Source organism: Candoia aspera, chromosome 10 (genome assembly GCF_035149785.1).
Source record: "Candoia aspera isolate rCanAsp1 chromosome 10, rCanAsp1.hap2, whole genome shotgun sequence".
Taxonomy (NCBI): domain Eukaryota; kingdom Metazoa; phylum Chordata; class Lepidosauria; order Squamata; family Boidae; genus Candoia; species Candoia aspera.
The window spans coordinates 12,131,398-12,152,860 of NC_086162.1; the positions used below are offsets into that span (position 1 = coordinate 12,131,398).

General features: G+C 42.9%; 1 protein-coding gene across 2 annotated transcripts in view; it reads right to left on the reverse strand.

The window, feature by feature from the left end:
- The window catches only part of MAP3K6 (mitogen-activated protein kinase kinase kinase 6), a 50,403-nt gene that overhangs the window by 11,498 nt on the left and 17,442 nt on the right, over positions 1–21,463 (reverse strand). For both annotated transcript variants that reach the window (XM_063312397.1, XM_063312398.1), the window contains exons 5-18: positions 20,581–20,749; positions 16,028–16,134; positions 15,221–15,391; positions 13,842–13,954; positions 12,143–12,302; positions 10,633–10,783; positions 8,382–8,489; positions 7,769–7,818; positions 6,015–6,110; positions 4,669–4,747; positions 3,245–3,378; positions 2,966–3,093; positions 1,137–1,273; positions 923–1,028 (exon numbers count right to left, since the gene is read on the reverse strand). In XM_063312397.1, coding sequence (XP_063168467.1) covers positions 923–1,028; positions 1,137–1,273; positions 2,966–3,093; positions 3,245–3,378; positions 4,669–4,747; positions 6,015–6,110; positions 7,769–7,818; positions 8,382–8,489; positions 10,633–10,783; positions 12,143–12,302; positions 13,842–13,954; positions 15,221–15,391; positions 16,028–16,134; positions 20,581–20,749 — 1,709 coding nt within the window. The remainder of the gene's footprint in view (positions 1–922; positions 1,029–1,136; positions 1,274–2,965; positions 3,094–3,244; positions 3,379–4,668; positions 4,748–6,014; positions 6,111–7,768; positions 7,819–8,381; positions 8,490–10,632; positions 10,784–12,142; positions 12,303–13,841; positions 13,955–15,220; positions 15,392–16,027; positions 16,135–20,580; positions 20,750–21,463) is intronic.

Here is a 21,463-nt window from a genome sequence, read left to right on the forward strand (position 1 = left end):
GGAGGAAAGTCAGGGGAGACAAGAGTGAGCACATAACAGCCACACACTTGCCAGCAGCGGTGCAAGTAGACAATATTGGACTCTCTTTAGATGGTGTTGTGTATGATTGCATTTCTTTCCAATTTTGGTAAGCTAGCTAGCTGTTAGCAGCTAGGAGCAGCTTCTGCTCATTCTACTGAGTGAGACCCTGGAAATCTGCTTGCTGGTTGCAATGGTTCTTGCCCTGGGGCAGCTCATAAATCTACCCAAGGCTGATTTCTCTTTTTGCAAGCTCCCAATTATTGATTGCCCAAACCACTCTGACACGCTGATCTGAACTTAATTATTTTACCCTGTTCTTCTCTCTTCTATTATTACTGATCTTCCTAGCTGTTCCTCCTCATCTGCTTGGTGAGCTGAAAACAACTGCCAGGGTTTTTTAAATGCAAAATTTGATCCCACAAAGATTAGCAACTTCAGAATACAGCAGAGGCATCTGCAGATAGTTTGGTTCTAATCTGTATCTTCAAAGATTAAGACAAACGTTATCTGATCTTAGGCTTATTGATTGCTGGCATTTTTAATATTGTTCTGCAGCTGCTTATATTGCTCCCTCTAATAGTGAATTCATCTGGCAGGTGCTGAGAGAAATGGAACTAAATGGGGCCATTGACAAACAAGAGGCTGCTGTCAGCAACCCAGGGAAATTAAAATGTTTGCAAAGCAAATACAATTCATATGAAATGCTGAATGGCAGTTGAAATAAAAACTGTGTGCAAGTGTGGACATGCATATTCACAAGAAATATGCATGTGGGGGGGGTTATGCACATGAGTGTTCTTGGGTAAACTCCAATGCAGTTGGAGATGGCGTACAAATTGCTAATAACTTGCACTTGCATAAGAGGAATTAAAATGTTCATTCACAGACCCAAATCTCTTACCTGTGAACGTCTCAGTGCTTGGGCGGATCCCAGCCAGCCTTTTGGAAGTGCCAAAGTCTGAAATTTTTAATACTCCACTGTATGTGTTGATCAAGACGTTATCTCCCTGTCAATCGCAGAAATTGTTGCTTTAGAGAACCAGAAGGTGTCCGAGATCTCCAGAGCAGAAAACATGGAGCAGACCAAACCATCTGCAATGTAGGGAAGTTCTCACCTTGATGTCTCGGTGGATAATCTGGTTATCGTGGAGGTAACGTAAACCCTCTAGGATCTGCTTAGTGTAGAACACAATGGTTGGTTCGTTGTCCTTCAGTGGCCCCCACATCGAACGCAAAAGAGAAGAGAGGCTTCCTATATGGAGTGATGGGGGGAGAGGAAGAACCGTGGGAAATCACAGAGACTACTTTCCACCAGAAATAAACCTTTGAGAACTAATTGCCCAGAGACCACTGTCTGCACAGATGATGTGACTTTTGGTGGCTGGGGAAGCATCCTCAGTATGCCACAGGGAAAGGAACAAGGTTACAAAATGAGGGGGGAAATGTCACACAGGCGGAGCCAGAGTTTTCTGTTAGGTTTTGGGGGAACTGGGTAAAACAGTCTGAGTTTGACATGTTTGGCATTTCTCTTAAGAGTTTGGGGATTTTTCTTCATTTTATAACCCACGTTAAATACAAGTTAGGGTCTATCCTTCCACGTCCATGTGTTTCCCATGGCAAAATAGCAAGAAAATGTACCACTTGCTTTGGTAATTAGATCTGGAAGGGGTTCCAGGAGGCAGAACGAAGAACTCAAGATGCTTACCCAGAGAGTGACAATAAGCATTTACTTTCTGATCCTTAGCATAATTGATCCATGCATGCTGTCTTCCTAAGGGCCCTCATTTCAATACTCACAGTAAGAAAGTGAAAGATGATTGGTTTGCATTTGAACATGCATTTCCTGAAAGCTAATTTCCCAAACAGGGATGTGAATCAGAGCTCAGTTTATATACCTGCTTTAACACATTCCCAAATTTTGCAGTGCAATTCACAGCTCAGAAAGGTGTATACGAAAACATGAAGGAAAAATACAACAAATGCAAACCCATCTTGTCAGATCCAAAACAAGTGGTTTAAGAATACAAAGTGCAAAAAGGTGCATACTGGGAGAGAACTGCACACCCAAACAGGCACAGATTTACACAGACTTTTGAAAAGTGATTCACGGGGAAGAGATGCAGAAAAAAGGTGGGGAACCGAAAAACTGGGCAAAACCAAATGATGGGTTCGTACATCCTGTCTGATGAAGTCTATTTCTAGTGCAGTGACAGAAAATCGTTGGCACAAGAACTCCTTGTTCTATCACTTGTTTCTCTTTCCACACCCAACCATCCAGAAGTTTGTTTCTACGTTGCAACACATCTCACCTTTATTTAAAGAAAGATCGTGAGAGCAACTCTAAAAACCCAGAAACATCCAATAGTAGCGAGACGTAAACAGCAGAGAAATAGCCTATAAAAGGGCATTGGGAAATGGCCAAATAGAATTATCACCACAATTCTTAAGTAAAAAACATTTAGTGGAGAAAAAATAAATGGGGAATTAAGGGCAAACTAAGCTTTTCTAGGAGATGAGACTTGCCCTAGGTTAGACATCAGTAGTGAACAAAATCCTCTTTCTTGTCCCCAAGAGCTGTGTTTCTACTGTCAACAGGAAATGAGGCAGCCTATGAAATTAAATACAGCTCTCAAACTAGTTTATATGGGGGGAGGTGATTCCCAAGATACCCAGCCCCACCCGTGTCACTGCGTTAAGAAGCAAACTGGTAGCTTCTGACACTGGAAGGAAATGGGCCAAGATGATCCTTGCTGCTAACTGGATATTGATCCATGCATCCATCCATGAGCCAAAGTTTCAAGAGATACTCATAAAGACTGCATTACAGTTATCCAGCCTGGAAGTGACTGGGCATGGTCAACTGAAGTCAATCTGATTTTGCTGAAAGGAAGGCATACCCATATTCAACAGGGTTTCAGAACTGCATCATCTTCCACTCACTCACCTCCAGGCACTTCCTCCATGAAGATTTTGAGGAAGCCGTTTTGACTCACAGAACCCAGATAGCGGACAATGTTCCTGTGTTTCAGGCGCTTGTGGAGGGCAATCTCCTCATGCAGAGGCTGCGAGTATCTGAGAAGTAGGTCCAGCAATGAATGAAAAACCAATGCAGACTCTTCTAAGAATAGTTCAAAAGATCTCTGCCAAGGGATGGGAGGGGAGGAGAAAGCCGCAACCTCCCAATGAATGACTTGGAAATGTCTTCTCTGCCCACATCTCCTACCTGCTGTCCCGCTCCGGGATCTCTTTAATGGCAATGCGCACTTGGTTGCTGCGGTTTCGTCCAGCATAGACCATACCATAAGTCCCTTTTCCCAGAATCACCCTGTCGCCTGCTTCGGTGTATTCATAGTCATACTGTGAAAGTGAATGCATGGAGAGAATGTAGGGGAATGCAAAGCCTACTCAGAAGATCTTTGATACACAGACAGCCCTATTACTAGTTAGAGTGAATTTTGATGCCTAAGGCAGACAGTCCAGGGGAGTGTGATAGATAGTGGATCCCAGGCCCCTTAAATTAGCTTCTTGACCTCAAATATGGTAGAGGAAGTCAGTACTCAAGGTTCAACTACCAATCCTGTTGACTTCCATAAATGGAATAGAGACAGTCACATTTTTTCTCCAAGCAACTTGTACTGTGCTGAAATCTGCTTCCCAACATCATGTTTCTATGATATTACAAAGCCTCATTCTCAGATGCTTTAGAACCATTGTTTCTTAAATATACTGTTTGCAAACAAATTGAAGCTATGGTGTATGGGAAACTGTGAGCATCCTAAACCAAGCCAAATCCAAAAATGCCAAACAATTCCTGGAAGCCTGGCACTCAGACAAAGCAACCATCAACAGACACATAGAGGTAAACAACATCTACATACCATTCAAAAGGGACAACAGAAAAGCCAGAAGACCAGTACACTCCTTTGCCAGCAATCAACACCCAGATATGCAAAAATCAACACTAGGATTAACACCAGATGAACCATCAAACAGCACAATACACCCTAATCAAGGAACTATTAACTCAGGCAATCAACCAAGCAGCAAACAACAGCCCAATCAAAGAACTCCCAAGGAGAGAACAACACCCCTACCAACACAAGCAGGGCAAGCCACGGTATATAAACTGAGAGCAAGGCCCACTCCCTCTTCGTACTGAAGATGTTGCCTAGTTTGGCAATGAAACGTCTGCAAGAAAACAACAAGGCTCAGAGAGCACCAGGGACTCCACAGTTCAACCCTGAGCTACAAATATTCGCTTCGATTGGAAGCATAGGAAGCCAAGAAGGCTGAGGACTAGTGTAGGAAATGTAAGCAATAAATACACTCACTCATACTGTATACCTTAGCTAACTAGTTACAAAGACAAGTGCAAGAAGCTTGCATCCCATCTGGGAGAATTTCATCAGTTTTTCCCATCTGAAAAACACATTGAAAGCAATTTCTTTTCTATCATAATGCAGATGGTTGGAGAAAAGATGTACAAGCAAATTTCAGCAGAGCACTAAACAGGACATCTGCATGGCAGCTATTTTTATACTAGTCATCCCTGGAGCTGGCTAGATTTGTTGCTTGTCCTTCACTCATCGTGAAGTCCTTCCCAAGAAAACCAAGGCCTGATTCTCAGTGTCTTTCTCCCCAACTCACCTCTAGCTCCACTGGAGAGCTGCACCAATTCCCTTCTTCACCCATCTCTGCCATGAAAGAATGGGCCAGTTCACAAAACCTAGATAAAAGTGTAAGAGGAAGGAAAACCTCAGGGAACAGTACCAGCTCATGAAAACATCTTAATGACTGATATGGTTTTAAAGCAATCTGAGTGTCTGAAAAGCTTAGAGAAGTCCATCCCAACTTCTCCAGCGGTGCTGGACAACAGCTGTCATTGTCCTCTATCAGCAACTTAATCGCTTATGGTGGTTAAAAGTGTGGAAGTTGTAGCCAACACATTAAGAGGGACATAGGTTGGGGAAGATGCCTTAAAAGAGGGAATCTGTGGTCCTCCAGATACCTTGGACTTTAATTTCCATCGATTTCCAAACCACTTCTAGCTTTAAGTGCTGGCAGATAATCTGGTGGTCCAGTCTGCATGAAGCAACAACCCCTATCCTTTTTTAAAAATGTCATTAGCATCATGAGCTGCATGCTATATTTGATGGCCGTCTATTTCAGTATTTTTTTTTGTCAAATCTTTTAGTAAAAAATGCAAAAGTGCAATCCTATCTTTAAAACAGAGTTTTTCAAACTTGGCAACTTGAAGATGAGTGGACTTCAACTCCCAGAATTCCCCAGCTAGCATGCTGGCTGGAGAATTTTGGGAGTTGAAGTCCACACGTCTTCAAGCTGCCAAGGTTGAAAAACACTGCTTTAAAATCACTTACAATTCCATTGGGAATCAATGGGGAACTAACTGAGAATCTGATTTTCTTTCCGTTTACTGCCCCTGACTTTTTAAAAATGTCTTCACCTACACATTTGCAAGCCCCACAGCAACCTGAAGCTAGCTGGCATACTTTCAATGCTTACAATGAAATAATCAAAACAGTGACAATTAGATGCCAAGTTCCGTTTGGGTGGTACATTATTTACATCCTGTCTACCTCAGGATCTTCCTTCCTTAATTAGGTCCTTGAACTTTGCAATTCGTAGTCAATTCTCCTATCAGGATTTGATTTTACAGATTCATGACATACAGTTAGTCAAACTGTAGCCTCTGCAGTGCAGACACAGTTCTTCCTCCCAACACACTTACCACATCCCTGTCTTTCCTTTACAAAACACGCATCGGGGAGGGAACAGGTGGCAAATGGAAAAGGTATGTATATTTCCATGGTGACCATCTCTGTGACTTTACAACTATGCAACCCTCTTGAAATTGTTATCTGTGAAGGAGGTCGCCCGATGGGCACTGGTCCTGCTCATAACAATTTAAAAAAAGGGAACCCTTTCCTTCTCTTTCTTGGGGTCTTGGCTTCTGTTAGCCCCCCACAACTCACCAGCTGCAGTGATTTTGGGTAGGGAAGTATAGCTGGAAATCTTCGACTGTATGCCGCACATAAAGGAAGCAGCATCGTTCGTCACACTTGGAAATACTGGCGCAAAAGAGAAAGAGAGAGAGGAGAAAAGAATTCAGCCTGGCACACAGAAAACAGGCTCTTTAAGGAGAAGAAGGCTAGCTCCTCAGGGGGAGAACTTCCATATGGCAGGAAGATCCATCCCCTCTTCTCACCAGGAAAAAGCCAGGAACTTGACATATCCTTTCCAGATCCCATATTGTCTGTGCTAGCTTCAAAAGCTTCCTGATCAGATGCTACCTTTCTAGGTGCAGGGATATAAGCTGTTGATTTACTTTGCATGAACATGTTTTCTTAAAAAGATTCCCAAGCGATGGAGAAACTCTGGACCTGAAACTGAATAATCCCTGCAAGGCACATGATGGAACAAGATGGACCCAAACCCCTCTCTCTGTATCTGCTCTTCTTGGCTTTATTTCTTTTCCCCCAGAATTCTTTACATATACTAAATTAAGTTTAAAAAGCTGACATTCTGCAAAGCAAAGTGGCAGTTTATAGCAGAGTGGTGGGCAATCTGTAGCCCCCTCAGGAGGGTCCTCTAATGGTTGAAGATTGAGGTCATGGTTTTTGTCCATTCTGAGGTGGGCAACAGCTGACAAGTGTAACGCAAGCCATAAAAGGTGCTTCATGCAACTTTTAAAAGAAAGAGAAGACTGTTCCTAAAACAACAACAACAACAACAAAACCCAGGAAAAACTTAAACCCCCCCCTCTGCCTTGACTTTGGATGAAGAATCAGGCATTAGCTGCGAAGTGAGGGTCACAGTTCCATTCTTGAAGGTGACTTTGCATGCAGGAAGTCCCAGGTAAAAGGATTGGGGTGTGTGTGATGGGAAATATCCCCTGGATAAGGTTCCAGACAGCTGTAGCTAGTTGCTTGGATTCAGAATTGCCATCATGGCACCCATGAGTCCTGACCCCACATCCTCTGAACCCCTAGGGCTTTCTGCTCCACCTGATTTTTCTTTTTCTTGCAATGTTTCAAACCCGTGTTTCTCAACCTGGGCAACTTTAAGATGCGCAGACTTCAACTCCCAGAATTCCCCAGCCAGCCAGAATTCTGGGAGTTGAAGTCCACGTATCTTAAAACTGCTGAGGTTGAGAAACACCGTTTTAAACACTAAAACACAATTTTAAACAATAAAAATCATGAAGAAAAAAAAAGTAGCATGGTCCATAGCAACTGTATTTCCAAGAGTGCCTCTGATTTCCAGAGGGAGTAAAGGAAACGATCTTACGATAAAGGTGTTGCAACTGACCACATTGTCTGTGGTTACCATTTTGTCCAAGTGTCCCTGATTTATTCTCAAATGTCCAAATGCGTTCACTGGTGCCGAAAGCACAGAGAATACTGTGTTAGACAGGCATTAACTCCGTTCACACAACACACTAAGCCTGGTTGCTGAATTAAATGATTTTCTGGCTTCACGCAATACAGTGAACCCTAAGTTAACCAAGTGGGTTGAGTTTCCAGAATTTGAAGTCACAAAAAGCCAATCAAGGTTAGCCCTAACCAAGCTTAGCAAGTTGTGGGAATATCACCATAAAGTTTGTAATGCATGGTTTTAAGTATGATGCATGCATAAAAAGCACAGCCCAGGAATCTGCAGTTTCTGCAGAAAGCAGAAGCCCCGCATTTAAAATGTGCTCTTTAAAAATGGCAGAAATGATTATCACCTGATTCCACGGATGGAGGATGCTTCAAAGGTCCAGGTGGAAATTCCTTCCTACAGAAGCGGAGAGAAAGACACAATAAACAAATAACCCCAGAAACAAAACTCCCAATCACTGAAAATTGTGAGTATAGGTAGTCCTCGCTTAACGACCAGAATTGGGACTGGCAACTGCATCGCTAAGTGACACGGTTGCTAAGCAAAAAAATCATGTGACCTCACTGGATGTACAACCTCACTTCTGCTGTGGTCGTTAAGCAAATCACCCGCAGTCGTTAAGCGAGACATCACGTGACCATGACTTGCAATTTTATTGCCAGCTTCTCCATTGACTCTGCTTGCCGGAAGCCAGCTGTGAAGCACACAAATGGCGATCACATGACTGCAGAACACTGACAGTCATAAACGCCTGCCAGTTGCAAAGTGCCTGAATCTTGATCACGTGACTATGGGGACACTGCAACAGTTGTAAGTGCGAAGATCAGTTATAAAGTTACTTTTTCATCACCATCGTAACTTTGAATGGTCACCATACAGGGCAGTCACTAAGTGAGGACTACCTGTATCAGGGAACAAGCAGAAAAGGAAAATGAAGTGGGACAAATATCTGAAAGCACCTCCTCCAGGGAACCGATGTGGCTTAGCGTCACTGATTTTTTGATCTCCTGGTTGCAGACAGTGAGCTGAGATGGTTGCAGCACCTTGCTCAGGTCGAGAATCAACACCTGTTAAGAAAAGCAGCAGCCATCAACTCAGATAGTTTTAAAAGGGCAGATTAAAAGAGAAGCAGATCCCTAGATTCCAGTTGCAGAAAGGAGATAAATGTGCTCCTCTGACTTCACACCTGCTTGGGGGCTTCACACATTTATTTGGTTATGGGAATGCAGGACAAGAAGGGTACCAGTCCCAACCCAGCAGGTCTCCAGAGAGACAGCATGGCCAAGTAGTAACACTAGCACTGCCTGAGGATTACTGCCACCTTTATAGCCACTTCCATGCATTACATTTTAGGGAATTCTGAAGGAAAAAAACATGTGGGGGGGGGTCCCTTCCCACAGGAACTGAAGAGTCCCCATTTCTGCAAGAGGTGGTGGGTGCCAGAAAGAGGGGAATGGGGGGAAGCCAAGCTAACAAACGATGGATTGTAAGGAAAGATAGTTACCTGGACTATCACTACAAGCAGAAGCAAAGGGAGGGAGATAGCAAAACAGAGGTCCCTGCCCAGAGGCATTTCCAGTTCAGGTTTCTACAATGTAAGCTGGGACAACAGAAAGGGGAGGAACATAGGAAGCAAAGAGAACAAGAGATGAATTGTAGCAAGAGGTAGTTACCTGGACTATAACTTATTTCCGGAGTAATGAACCTGTGGTCCTCCAGATGATGTTGGACTCCAACTACCATCAGCCCCAGCCAACAGGGCCAGTGCTCAGGGGTGATGCGTGCTGTAATCTAACATCATGCAGAGGGCCACGGCTTGCGCAACCCTGACCTAAAAGAGAGGACTAAGAATCAACACAAAGAGGCTTCTGGGAGAGAACAGCGTCCCACCGTGCCCTTGAGCTTGGCAAATGCCACCTTCTTTCCATCAAGCCCGTTCTGCAAAGCTTGCCCCGAATTTGGTTCAGCTTGAGGGAGGGAACATGAAACAGCAAAGGAAGTGGAAATTTCCTAATACCTGAAGTCAAGCTGGGTAAAGCTTTGCATCATCTGCAAAAAGTCTCTGGTTAAATCCGAGGTATCTCTGGTTAAAAAGGATCTCAAAAGAAGGGTTGTGAAAGATCTGCTTGCAATTGTTATTGTTGTTGTTTTCAGCAAGCACAAATCTCTATGCCAGGGCTTTTCAACCAGGGTTCCATGGAAGCCTAGGGTTTCGCGAGAAGTCACCAGGGGGTCCCTGGGAGGTCATGATTTATTTAAAAAATTATTTCAGGTTCAGGCAACTTCACATTCAAGAGGTAAGTTTCATTCTTTATTTTTATTTTAAGAACACTGTTTATGCATATCTACAGGCCCACCCAGGAAATGAATATAATAATTTTGTAACTTCTGGCCTCTCTTCTCTATTGTAACTTCTGGCCAAAAGGTTGAGAAAGGCCGCTCTATGTGAATATATGTATGCACTTTCCATATAACATTTATGGCATTTTTGTTGTGCAACTGTCTTTTATATTTTATTTTATTATTTTTTTGCAAACTGGTTTTTCAACCACATACATTTTTGGCAGGTTCCCCCACCACCCCATTACATGTGTTTTTGTAAATATGTTGTGTTCAGAGAATTGCAGGGCAAAAATGAGGGAGGTTAAAAGAAAAGAAAGGCAAATGCTGATTCATGGTTGAGTCTAGACCAGCCTTTCTCAACCTTTGACCCTGGAGGAACCCTTGAAATATTTTCCAGGCCTTGGGGAAGCCCTGCACATTCAGGCTCAAATCTAAGCCTCAAGTTACAAAATTATTTATTTATTTATTGTTCAAATTTTGCTACCGCCCATCTACCCCAAAGAGGGACTCTGGGCGGTATTATATAAAATTATTATATTCCTTTCATGGGTAGGCCTGTATAGATGCACTAACAGAGTTCTTAAACTGAAAATAAAGAATGAAACTTATCTCTTTAATGTGAAGTTGCCAGAATTTGAAATAATTTTTTAAATAAATCATGACCTCCCAGGGAATCCCTCATGACCTCTCACGGCACCCGAGGGTTCCATGGAACCCTGGTTGAGAAACCCTGGTCTAGACAGTACAAGTTAAGATCTGCTCATATTCAAATGTTATCCAAATCAATAGCTTTGCCATCAGTCTCAGGGGGAAAATCTGAGTTCAAGAATGGCATTGCTTAACCACTAGGATTTGCAGCCTCCTTACCAGGCAACTCTCTGTGGAGATAAAGGGCTGGCAGGACTCCATTAAAAACCCCAGCCAGAAATCAACCAGCTCTTGTTTGGGTGACCATGTGTCAGGGGCAGTGTTGAAATGATTATAGATTGTGTAAGTCTCCTTGATAGAAGTCAAGTACCTGCATCAATTATAGAGAAAGGGTGGGATAAGAAGGGGAGAAAAGAAAAGGGCCAGCAGACATTTTATTTATTTATTTGCATATGCCCAGAACAATAGACCAGTTCACCCTTCAGACAATTGTTCTCATACATAGAAAAAAAAAAAGTTCTGAGCCAAACTGTGGATTTCTTTTTTCAACCCTTTTTCAAACACTTGCCAGAAATAACTTTTGAATTATTTTTTCCCAAAAATAAAAAAAAAATCAATGCATTTGTTCCTGCCAACTGAATAAGAGTGTGGCACCAAAGGACATGTGGGAACATGCATGACCTGTTGTGGAAACTCAACCATTGTTGGAAGCCTGGTGCATAAACCAGGCCATTACATTAAGCTACATTAGTTATGTGAACCCAGCAAATGGGCTTTGTTAACATGAGTTTATGATTTATTATGTTGTGCGGATCCAGCCTTTAGGGTTCAAGAAACCCAGTTTTGCTCTAAGACTGCAAAGATGGATTTAATATCAAGAACTTAGCAGACTAGGCCATGTGGTAGCAAAGGTAGGAAAAAAGTTACACTTAGTCCAGTTCTCCAATTCAGAAAAGTCCATTCCAATTCCAGATGTAGCTTACATTGAAAAACAACCCCCAGATTGTACCTAGGAACCAGGCTTCTGATTGGATCCTTTTTTTCATGGATAAGGCAAATAGCTTATTCAGTGGCTCAGAGCACCCTTTCCACTCTGCCGCAATTTGTTTTAACCACCTTTGTTTTGGGTGAACCACAATATTTATGTTCATCACACAACACAGTAAACAAAATTGAAGCCAACCATATTACGATTTAGTGGAGCATCTGAAGTGCCCAACATGCCCTAAATGTTTACTGTAAGATTTTCTCTCTTTGGAAAATGAAAGTAGGTCATGCTTACTGATTTCAGAGTGCACCCACTCTGACTCTTGCACCCACTCTGACTCTTTTCTCCTGGTCACCTCAAGGCAGGGTTTCTCAACCAGGGTTCTGTGGAACCCTAGGGTTCCGTGAGAGGTCCCTAGGGGTTCCCTGGGAGATCACAATTTATTTAAAAAATTATTTCAAATCTGGGCAACTTCACACAAAAGAGGCCAGTTTCATTCTTTATTTTTAGTTTAAGAACACTGTTAGTGCTTATAGACAGGCCTACCCATGAAACAAATAGAATAATTTTGTAACTTGAGGCCTAGATCTGAGCCTGAATGTGCAGAGGTTCCCTGAGGCCTGAAAAATATTTCAAGGGTTCCTCCAAAGTCAAAAGGTTGAGAAAGGCTGCCTCAAGGTATTAGCGAGTCCAAAGTCCCTTTCCCCCACTGCCAGAAAATGCAAAGTCACCACTACATACCACACAGGAGCATTGAACTTGTACAGCTTCTCAGAGGCCTGGATGATTTTGTCAAAGTCCCCGGCTAAGATGCTAGCGCCCAGGTAAAAGCCTGTATCCCAGTAGTGCTGCATTTTTGCCAAACTCCCTTTGCGCCCCAAAAGACAGCTCACCTTCATCCCTGCCAGGAGAGAGAGGCAGGAAAGTTATTTCACAGGGAAGGATAGGAATTTCTCAGAAAATCCTCAGTTGGGTTCCAGCCTTTGGGCTAAACCAGCATTTCTCAACCTTATCAACTTTAAGATATGTGGACTTCAACTCCCATAATTCCCCATCTGAAAGTTGACCAGGTTGAGAAACCCTGGCCTATACAATACAACTGCACTGGATTTACAGCTGGATTTTTGTTCAGATGCATACTAACTTGATTTCTCAGGTTTAATATTGCATTTGGCACAGCCTGATTCTTAACATTAGGGATGTGCAAAGCTCACTGATTCAGAATAAACACGTCTGGAATGCTTAGAAGCACTTCTGGTTTGGTGAATTTCCTTGCATTAATTGCTAAACTGGGCCTGAAGCAGCATGAATTCTCCAGTTGGTTCCATTCCTGAATCACCAAGTTTTGCACATCCCTGCTCAAGAGTATTAGGCTAAAATGATCAATCAAGAAGAGCTGCATTGCTAAAAACCCTGACATTCTGTAGCAACTCCAGGACCAGCCATTTCACTGTACAATCAGACTTCATGGAACTTTGCAATGTAATATTCAGCCAGGCCTTTTAAGACCAGCTGCTGTACTATTTTAATTGGTTTTATTCAGGTTTTAATTGCTTAGATTTAATTTTAGATTAGGGATGTCCATGAGTGAGGAGATGTCAAAAAGTCAAGACGGCAGAAGTGACCATGCAAATGAAGCTCCACCCTTTTTTTTACATGCACCACAAATAAAAAGGAGTGGGGCTTTGATTGTGGAGGCCTGGCTGTTATCTTGACCTTTTTGACCACTTCCTGTGGATGTCTCCATTGCAGATTACATTGACCACCTTGAGTGTCCACTGGGAAGAAAGGCAGGATATGAACTGAATAATGAAGTACAGGTAGTCCTCACTTAATGACTGCAGTTGGGACCAGCAACTCCATTGCTAAGTGACAAGGTTATTAAGTGAAACATCACATGACCAGAGTAGACTGACAATGTCAGTTCCACTGTGGTTATTAAGCGAATCATCCGCGGTCATTAAGCTCGACATCACATGATCATGACTTGCGACTTACTGCCAGCTTCTCCATTGACTTTGCTTTTTGTAAGCTGGCTGTGAAACTCACAAATGATGATTATGTGACCACGGGATGCTGCAACCATCATAAATGTGCACTGGCTGCAAAGTGCCCAAATTGCGATCACTTGACTGCTGGGACACTGTGATGGTTGTAAGTTCAAGGACCGGTCATAAATCTACTTTTTCAGTCCCACTGTAAGTTTGAACAGTCACTAAACAGGGCAGTCGGTAACCAAAGACTACCTGTACTGCACATCAAGAAATCCATAAACAAACATCCATGAAAGCTTACGCTCCAGTAAACATTGTTCAGCCTCCACTGTTTTTGCCACAAATGACTGATGTGGCAATCCTTCTGTCAAGCCTCACAAAACTTTAACTTCTTTCCTCTCTGCCCAAGTTTGTTCAATAAGTTACAAAAGAGAACAATCTCATACCAATCTGCCGAAGCTGCATAGAGGTTTCAAAACTATGGCCTGCAGCGATGAGAAACACAACAGAATTAATTCCAGCATGAAGGCTTGGCTCTGTCAGAAAGGCCTCATGGTACCTGGGGAATTAAAAGCATAAGGATCAAAATCAACTTTTTCTGTGTTTTACTACATATCATCCTTGTTTTTGGCTTCCTTGAATAGATTTACATGAGTGTTTCTCAAACTTGGCAAACTCTCCATGCTGGGGAATTCTGGGAGTTGAAGTCCACACATCTTAAAGGTGCCAAGTTTAAGAAACATTGATTTACATGGATATTATACCCTTTTAGCGGGATAACCACTTATGGGACGCACAGTGCAGACACCAACCCATCTTCCTGTTTCCAGTTTGTCTCAAAAATCCATATTTTTTCCCTGATTCCTCCAAGACCCATCTTAACTATCAATTATAGCTTTTATGAACTGCAGAGGACCATGTGTTTCAAAGCTTCAAATCAATATCACCTGTGGTGCACTGCTAGGGAAAGGTGCGCATTACTCACATTAGCAAAGAAAATTAAGTCTGGGAGCTTTTATTGGTATTGTAAAACTGAATACAAAGGACTTCTCCATTGACCAGAATGATTAGCAAGAAGATCAGCTATCTTGGTTGGCTTACAAATGGATGTGCAGGCAACTCACCAAGGGACAACCCCCTGCCTTTCACAGCCCCACTGCTGCAGCTCTTAGGTAAAGGTAAAGGTTTCCCTTGGCATTAAGTCCAGTCGTGTCTGACTCTAGGGGGCGGTGCTCATCTCCGTTTCAAAGCCAAAGAGCCGGCGTTTGTCCAAAGACACTTCCGTGGTCATGTAGCCATGACTACACGGAACGCCGTTACCTCCCCACCAAAGCGGTACCTATTAATCTACTCACAGTGGCATGTTTTCGAACTGCTAGGTTGGCAGGAGCTGGGACTAGCAACGGGAGCTCACCCCGTCACGCGGATTCGAACCGCCGACCTTCCGATTGGCAAGCTCAGCGGTTTAACCTGCAGTGCCACCGCGTCCCATCTGCTGCAGCTCTTACCCCTCCCAAAAATATTAAAGGGCAAGATGGCACCCCTTCTTTCATGTACTGGCTTTCTGTATATCTAACTACAACCCTGGCAAAGGAATTAGGACCTTTCCACCTCTGAGGATATATAGGTCTGCTTGCCCTCCAAGAAAATTGAACACAAGGGTCCTCTTCTAATAAATTGCCATGGAGGGCTAGACTATCATCTGAGATAGGTGGTTCACCCTGCCTGTTGTTAAGATTGGCACCAAAATAATGAATGCCTTCCGCCATATTTGGATTGATTTCAGAATCCAGGTAAGTCCAGAGGATTCCTTTCCATTCCTCACCAAAAGAAGGCCTTGTCTCTCTTCTCGGTATCAGTGAACCCAGAGTCGATGAACATGTCTTTGTAGATGCGGCCACACATGCAATACAGGTCAGGTGCCACTCCTTCCGGCTTCTCCACCAGAGGCAGGAGAACAGAGAGAGCTTTCTCACGATCCCCAGGTTGGTTCCGCCTGCAGATATATCACGTGCTCAAGTATTTAACACTGACAAAGAACAGGTTCACTAACAGAGAGGAATACAGACAAAACAGAAAACATACCCTATGTTTACTACATGATGGGATGGGGTTGTTTTGTAGATGAGCCTCTTGTCTCCAACATCTGTGAGGACTTTCTCTGCCACAGACCTACCTCTCAACAGTGGCCAAAAGTCAGGGAGCTATTTTACTATTTGTTGTGGCTTGTTCTTTCCCAGTCTTGGCTACTGTATAATAAAGTTTGGTGGTCATGTCTTTTGTAGATTATAAGATTGAGGAAAGGGGCAGATTGGTTTTTATTATTATGTCAGCCCCTGTGGGAAAATATCCATCCATCTCCTGCTTTGAATAAAGTTAATTAGCAGGAGCTAAATTTTGAAGTATAGGAGCTTCTGCGATCTCCTGGAGCCTCTTCCCAAGAGGAATCTACAGCAATATCCTAGTTTATGTTCTAAAAACATTCTGGAACTGTGCTTTCCTTCCATCACATTATTCCTCTCACCACAGCTGTACACAAAAGGAATCCTGGTTGCCCAACAGAGTTCCAGGGCCCCTGGGCATCAGGATGATTAAAACAAGAGATCTGTCTTTATTCAGGGAAGAGTCTCACCTGTCAAGAGCAAAGGCGTAGTGGAAACAGATGTTGTGCTGCTCAGCCACATTGCAGGTTGGCAGGTCTTGGAGAGTCTCCACCAGAGTGATGATAGCATCACAGTCCTAGAGAAGATGACACTGAGGGACTATTGTCCATGATGACTTAGAGTGACAAATGTTGTAGAGACTAACAACATCTGGGGTCCCCCAAAAGCCTGGAACTATAAACAAAACCAGTTCTACCCAAGTCATATTTTATCAAGTCCTTAGTATGAAGCCAACCAAGCTCAGAAATACACTGAGGTCCATATGGTATATCAGCCATTTCATATACAGAAGACCCCCTATTCAATCCTTGATACTGTCAATAAAAAGTCTATTTAAGGTCTGCTTCCCATTAACTTTCCCATTAGGTTGTACCAGGGATGGGGAGGGTGGTGTCCTTCCACTGCTGCAGAACTACAATTCCCAAAATTCCTCACTGACAACTGTGTTGGGAATTGAAGTCCAACAACACTGGGAGCGTACCAACTGTTCCCTTCTTTCGATTAGATGAGACAAACCAAATGACTGGATATGAAGCATATTCCTATGTTCTGCAGCAAATTATTTGGATGTGACCCACTTGAGAACAGCCACCCAGAGATGAAGATTACTATACCCATAATTTGGAGCTATCTTCCCCTAAAATAGAAAACAGACCAGTCTTAGAAGGTTCTGCTTTCAGACTCTGATAGTTCAGTTATGTTGTATTAGAGGAGAATGGACTATCTGTTTCCTATAATCAATATCTCCAGTTTTTGTGTGTATACACATTTATTTGCAACCACAGGTTTTAGCAAAATCCATATAAAATTACAACAATCCATATCAGTTCCATATATCCCCTCTAATATTAACAGACTATCCGTCAACATCTGCTTTCGTTTCCTTCCTTCCTTCCTTCCTTCCTTCCTTCCTTCCTTCCTTCCTTCCTTCCTTCCTTCCTTTCCTTTCCTTTCCTTTCCTTTCCTTTCCTTCCTTCCTTTCTTCCTTTTGTTACATGATCATCTACATCAGTCAGCAGAAAACAGATTCTTTCTTCTAAACCAGACTAATTCAGATGGATTAACAAAGGCATGATGAATCTAGCTCTAGCTTGATATAATTTGCAATGTAATAAGTAATGGATCAGAACATCCACCTGTGAATTATTACAGATGCATAAACGACGTGTAGTTGGTAATTCTTTATATCTTCCATCCAAATAGGCTGTTGGCATTGTTTGAAAACGAAGTTCTGTGAAAGCTTGTCGCAGGGAATGGGATGTAAGAGACTGTAAATAATATGACATTCCTTATCCATTTTTAAAAGATCGCTACCATTTGGCCAACTTAAGCTTACATACCTGCTCTTTATCTTATCTAAAATCTTTTAAAAAATAAGTAGTCCCTCAAGAGTGCGTGATAATTTGTATCATTCAACAGTTTCTCATCTAGTGATAACTGTGAGAACAGTTTTAGACACAAATCCATCCATCTATTACTGTTAAATTGTCCATGGAGGCATTGTTTTGCCAAATAAGTGTTAGGCAAGAGGACTAGTCTCCTGTAATATAAGATCATTGCTTTCTTCATCCTTACGTTAAGTGATGGAAGCCCATTTCTAATCTCAACATTGCTGCTGATATACATGGGGGTAAGGCTAAGACTGATCTCACAGATTTATTCTGGACCACTTCTAAGTCTTCTAGTTTACTGAAACTCCAAATTGGGGCCCCATATATCAACTGTGAGATTGTTTTCCCCTGGAAGATCTTAAGCGCAGGCTGTACTAACCAGCCTACTTCTGAATAAAAGAAGTAGCAAATGGCTCTCATTGATTTCATGGCTGTTGTTCTTGCTGATGCTATATGTATATTCCATGATAGTGTTTCAGTAAACTGCATGCCCAAATACTTAAATGACCTTGCTTGTTCTATCTCCAGTTCAGTCCCAGGTTGAGCTGGGAAAAATACTGTGGTAGAAACCCTGACAAATTGCAGCCAGTCATTGTAGAGTACATAATAGTAGACAGGCCACTGATTTAATTGTATGTAAGACAACATCTTAAATTCCAGTTCCCTACAACTTCAGATTTGTCCATTCTCAGGGAGCACTCATTCCCTAGTTAGTTGTGTGGATGAGAAACAAGAAAATAAGAGATAAGCAACAAACACAGTCAGCCAGTGGTTCCTCTTGAATAATGAGGATCAACTGCCTAATCTTCTGCTTTCCTTAGTTGACACACTTTGGAAGTTCTGAATGTGTCTGTGGGGGGTTTTTTGCCGCAGAACAAAAATAGCTCTTGACGAATTAAACCAGTTCCAAAAATGAGATAGGATGAGCACATGTCTAGATTAATAAGTTCTCTATTTAAAGGGTTGCTCAATCCAAATCCAGTTTAAAGAGTCATAGCAAGGGAGAGCAATGGGCAAGAAGTAGGCACATTGGCCATCTGGGGGCAATATTCCCTTTATCTGATGCAAATCTGTGTACTTTTTTGGTGACATGTTCAGTAGGGTAGGTGGCCATCCTCATAGTACATAAAACAATTAGTCTATTTAACAGACTAATTGGGAGGGGAATGTCCATTATTCCCAACTGTCCATTAAATATAAAAGTGTGTCACTTCCATCAATTTACATCATTTGCCTAATTGATGTAAATTGACACAAATGCCTTAATTTGCATCATTTGCATAAGATGTCATTATGAAACTCACTGTGGATGTTTGCATATAGCAGTCTTATCTGTTATTTGCAGGGGAGGAGGATCTGGACAAAAGTATGACCCTTTGGATCAGAAGTCTGTTAAATCAAGGGGATCTGTTAAATCAAGGCTTTGCAGTAAAAGTAGACTTATTTGAGGCAAGCTCTATCCAGGGGACCCAGTTTGTGTAGTTCTCTTGCCAAAAATATGGAAGTAATTTGCCACTGCCTTCTTCAGAGATTTTTTCTGATTTTCCAGACTAGCCTATGTTCCTAGGATTTCCTACCCAAGTCTGACCCTGCTTAGCTTTCTGAGATCATATCAAAGATATGCTGATACCTTATACACCATGCTGGTGATGTAAGAACACTTCTCCCTTTATTTAGTCCTTATGGATTTCACAAACACATCCACTTTTCCTTTTGCACTTATCCTTCTGTTTGCCCACAATACCCACTGATCTGCAGCAGCAGCTAGGTTGGCCCTGAACCATGAATCAGGGCTAGTACCCTTAAGTAGTGGGAAAACAGAGCTGCAGGAACTGGGGAGCTAGAATGGTGGAAAGTTGGTCTTTATGCTGAGAAAGCATTTTACTTGTTTTAGGAAGCCCCAAGTTTCAACCACAATATGGTTATTATTTTATTAGAACAAAATACCAACTTGTAAACACGTTGTTCCTTTTTTTAGTTCTGCAGAACTAGAAGAGAACTTGAATGCTTGCTTATCATCTAGACCCTGTTACTGGGTCTTAATAAAAGGACCACCCTCAAGAGTTTTCAGATATCTTCTGAATGAACATTACTACTATCAATGGCAAGGGCTGACAATCTTTGCAGATGCTAGGGCACTCCCATTTGCTGCCTAAAAAGGTTTAAAATTTGCAGAAATGAGAAAGTGCGGGATTTTGAAAGATAATTTATCTGTTGGAATTGACAGACACTGTCTAGGACTGTTGGGTACTCACAGGCCCTGTGTTGCTAACACCTGGTGCCCAGCAAAGTTAACAGCAAGAACAGGAACAGTTTGACCTTTACCACTGAACAAAATCCTCTCTGACCAGCAGCTAAAATCACTGCCAGGTAAGAGTCTGGGCCCCATAACATGTTAACCCATGTGGTTTGGGAGGGGAGGTTGTGAACAATTGTGGGGAGGATGGGAAAGCAGGAGGTGAGTCAACTGGCAAATTATCGCATAAACGGCAAGTCAACCCAGGTTGAACAACATCCAGCAAAAAGCATTTCAAAGAGACTCTGCCTTAACAAACTCCCTATACACAAGGCTAGGGAATTCTGCATTTATCCCAGGTGAGCATTAAAGAGGCCTTCCTGAAATCTGTGTAGGTCTTGCTTCCTTGGTCCTGCCAACTACATGGCACTTGACAAGTTTTGGCATGGTTAAGGAAACCATGGGTCAACGGGATGCTTGAGGCCTCCCTACGTTTCTGATGTCAGTCATGAAACAAGGAAGCAAATGAAAACGCAGCCACAAAGAACTGCTGTGTTTGGGAATGCGACAACTTTCACAGTAGCAAGGTAATACAGGTACTCTAAAGGAAGAACAAAATAGTTGAGAAAGGCAGGGCCGCAACTGGGGGGGGGGCAACCGGGGCATGTGCCCCGGGTGCCGCGCTGGTGGGGTGCCAAAATGAGCACTGGGGGGCGCCAAAATGAGTGCTGGGGGGTGCCAAAATGGGCACGGTATCCATTTTTGCCCCAGGTGACACAGACCCTCGTTGCGGCCCTGGAGAAAGGACTGCTATCATGGTGTTGTCACCAATCCTACTTGTTTTCAGTTATGTGCCAGGACATGAAGCCCAAACGGCGCCAAGAGATGAACTCACCTGAGCATCACGGTAGGAGAGAAGGAAGTTCATGACGATGTCCAGGCTCAGGCACTCCACACTGTCCAGGCGCTGCTGAATGCTAGTCAGCTCACGGCTCAGTTGTTCCCCCCGGTACATTTCACGAGCCCTCCGGATGTCCCTCCAGATCATCTCCCGGAAGTAGCCACTGGAAAAAGCAACACATATTTTGGGCTTTAAGGCTTCCACCTTGTACAGGGAGATGAGTGGGTTTGCTCAGGGTCCCTCCTCTCTCCTGTGACTCGCACATCAGACTTCAAGGGCCATGGCCAGAGGTGAGAAGAGGAAGAACAATAACTAAATTGGATCAAATTTAATTAAAGACATATTTACTTAAATGTAGGCAATATGGTTGTTTATATGCTGTTGTTTTTTAATCCATTCAATCGTGTCCAATTCTCGGAGACTGCCTGGACAAGTCCCTGCAGTTTTCTTGGCAAGATTTTTGGAAGTGGTTTGCCATTGCCTCTTTCCTAGGGTTGAGAGAAAGTGACTGGCTCAAGGTCACCCAGCTGGCTTTGTGCCTAAGGAGGGACTAGAACTCACGGTCTCCCAGTTTCTAGACTGGTGCCTTCACCACTAAACCAAATTGGCTCTCATATCAGTTCTAGGTGCTGGTAATTACCTATAAAGCTCTTCAAGGCATGGGGCCAGGTTATTTGACAGACCGCCCTTCCCCGATTAGATCTACCCATCTCATCATGTCCAGCAGAAAAGGCTTGCTACGAGTCCTGCCTATTAGAAAATGCCATCTGGCAAGGCCCAGGAAGAGAGCCTTTTCTGTTGTGGCATCCACCTTTTGAAACATTGCTCACCCAGAGATTAGACTGGTCCCAATCCTTAAAGACACAGTTTTGTCACC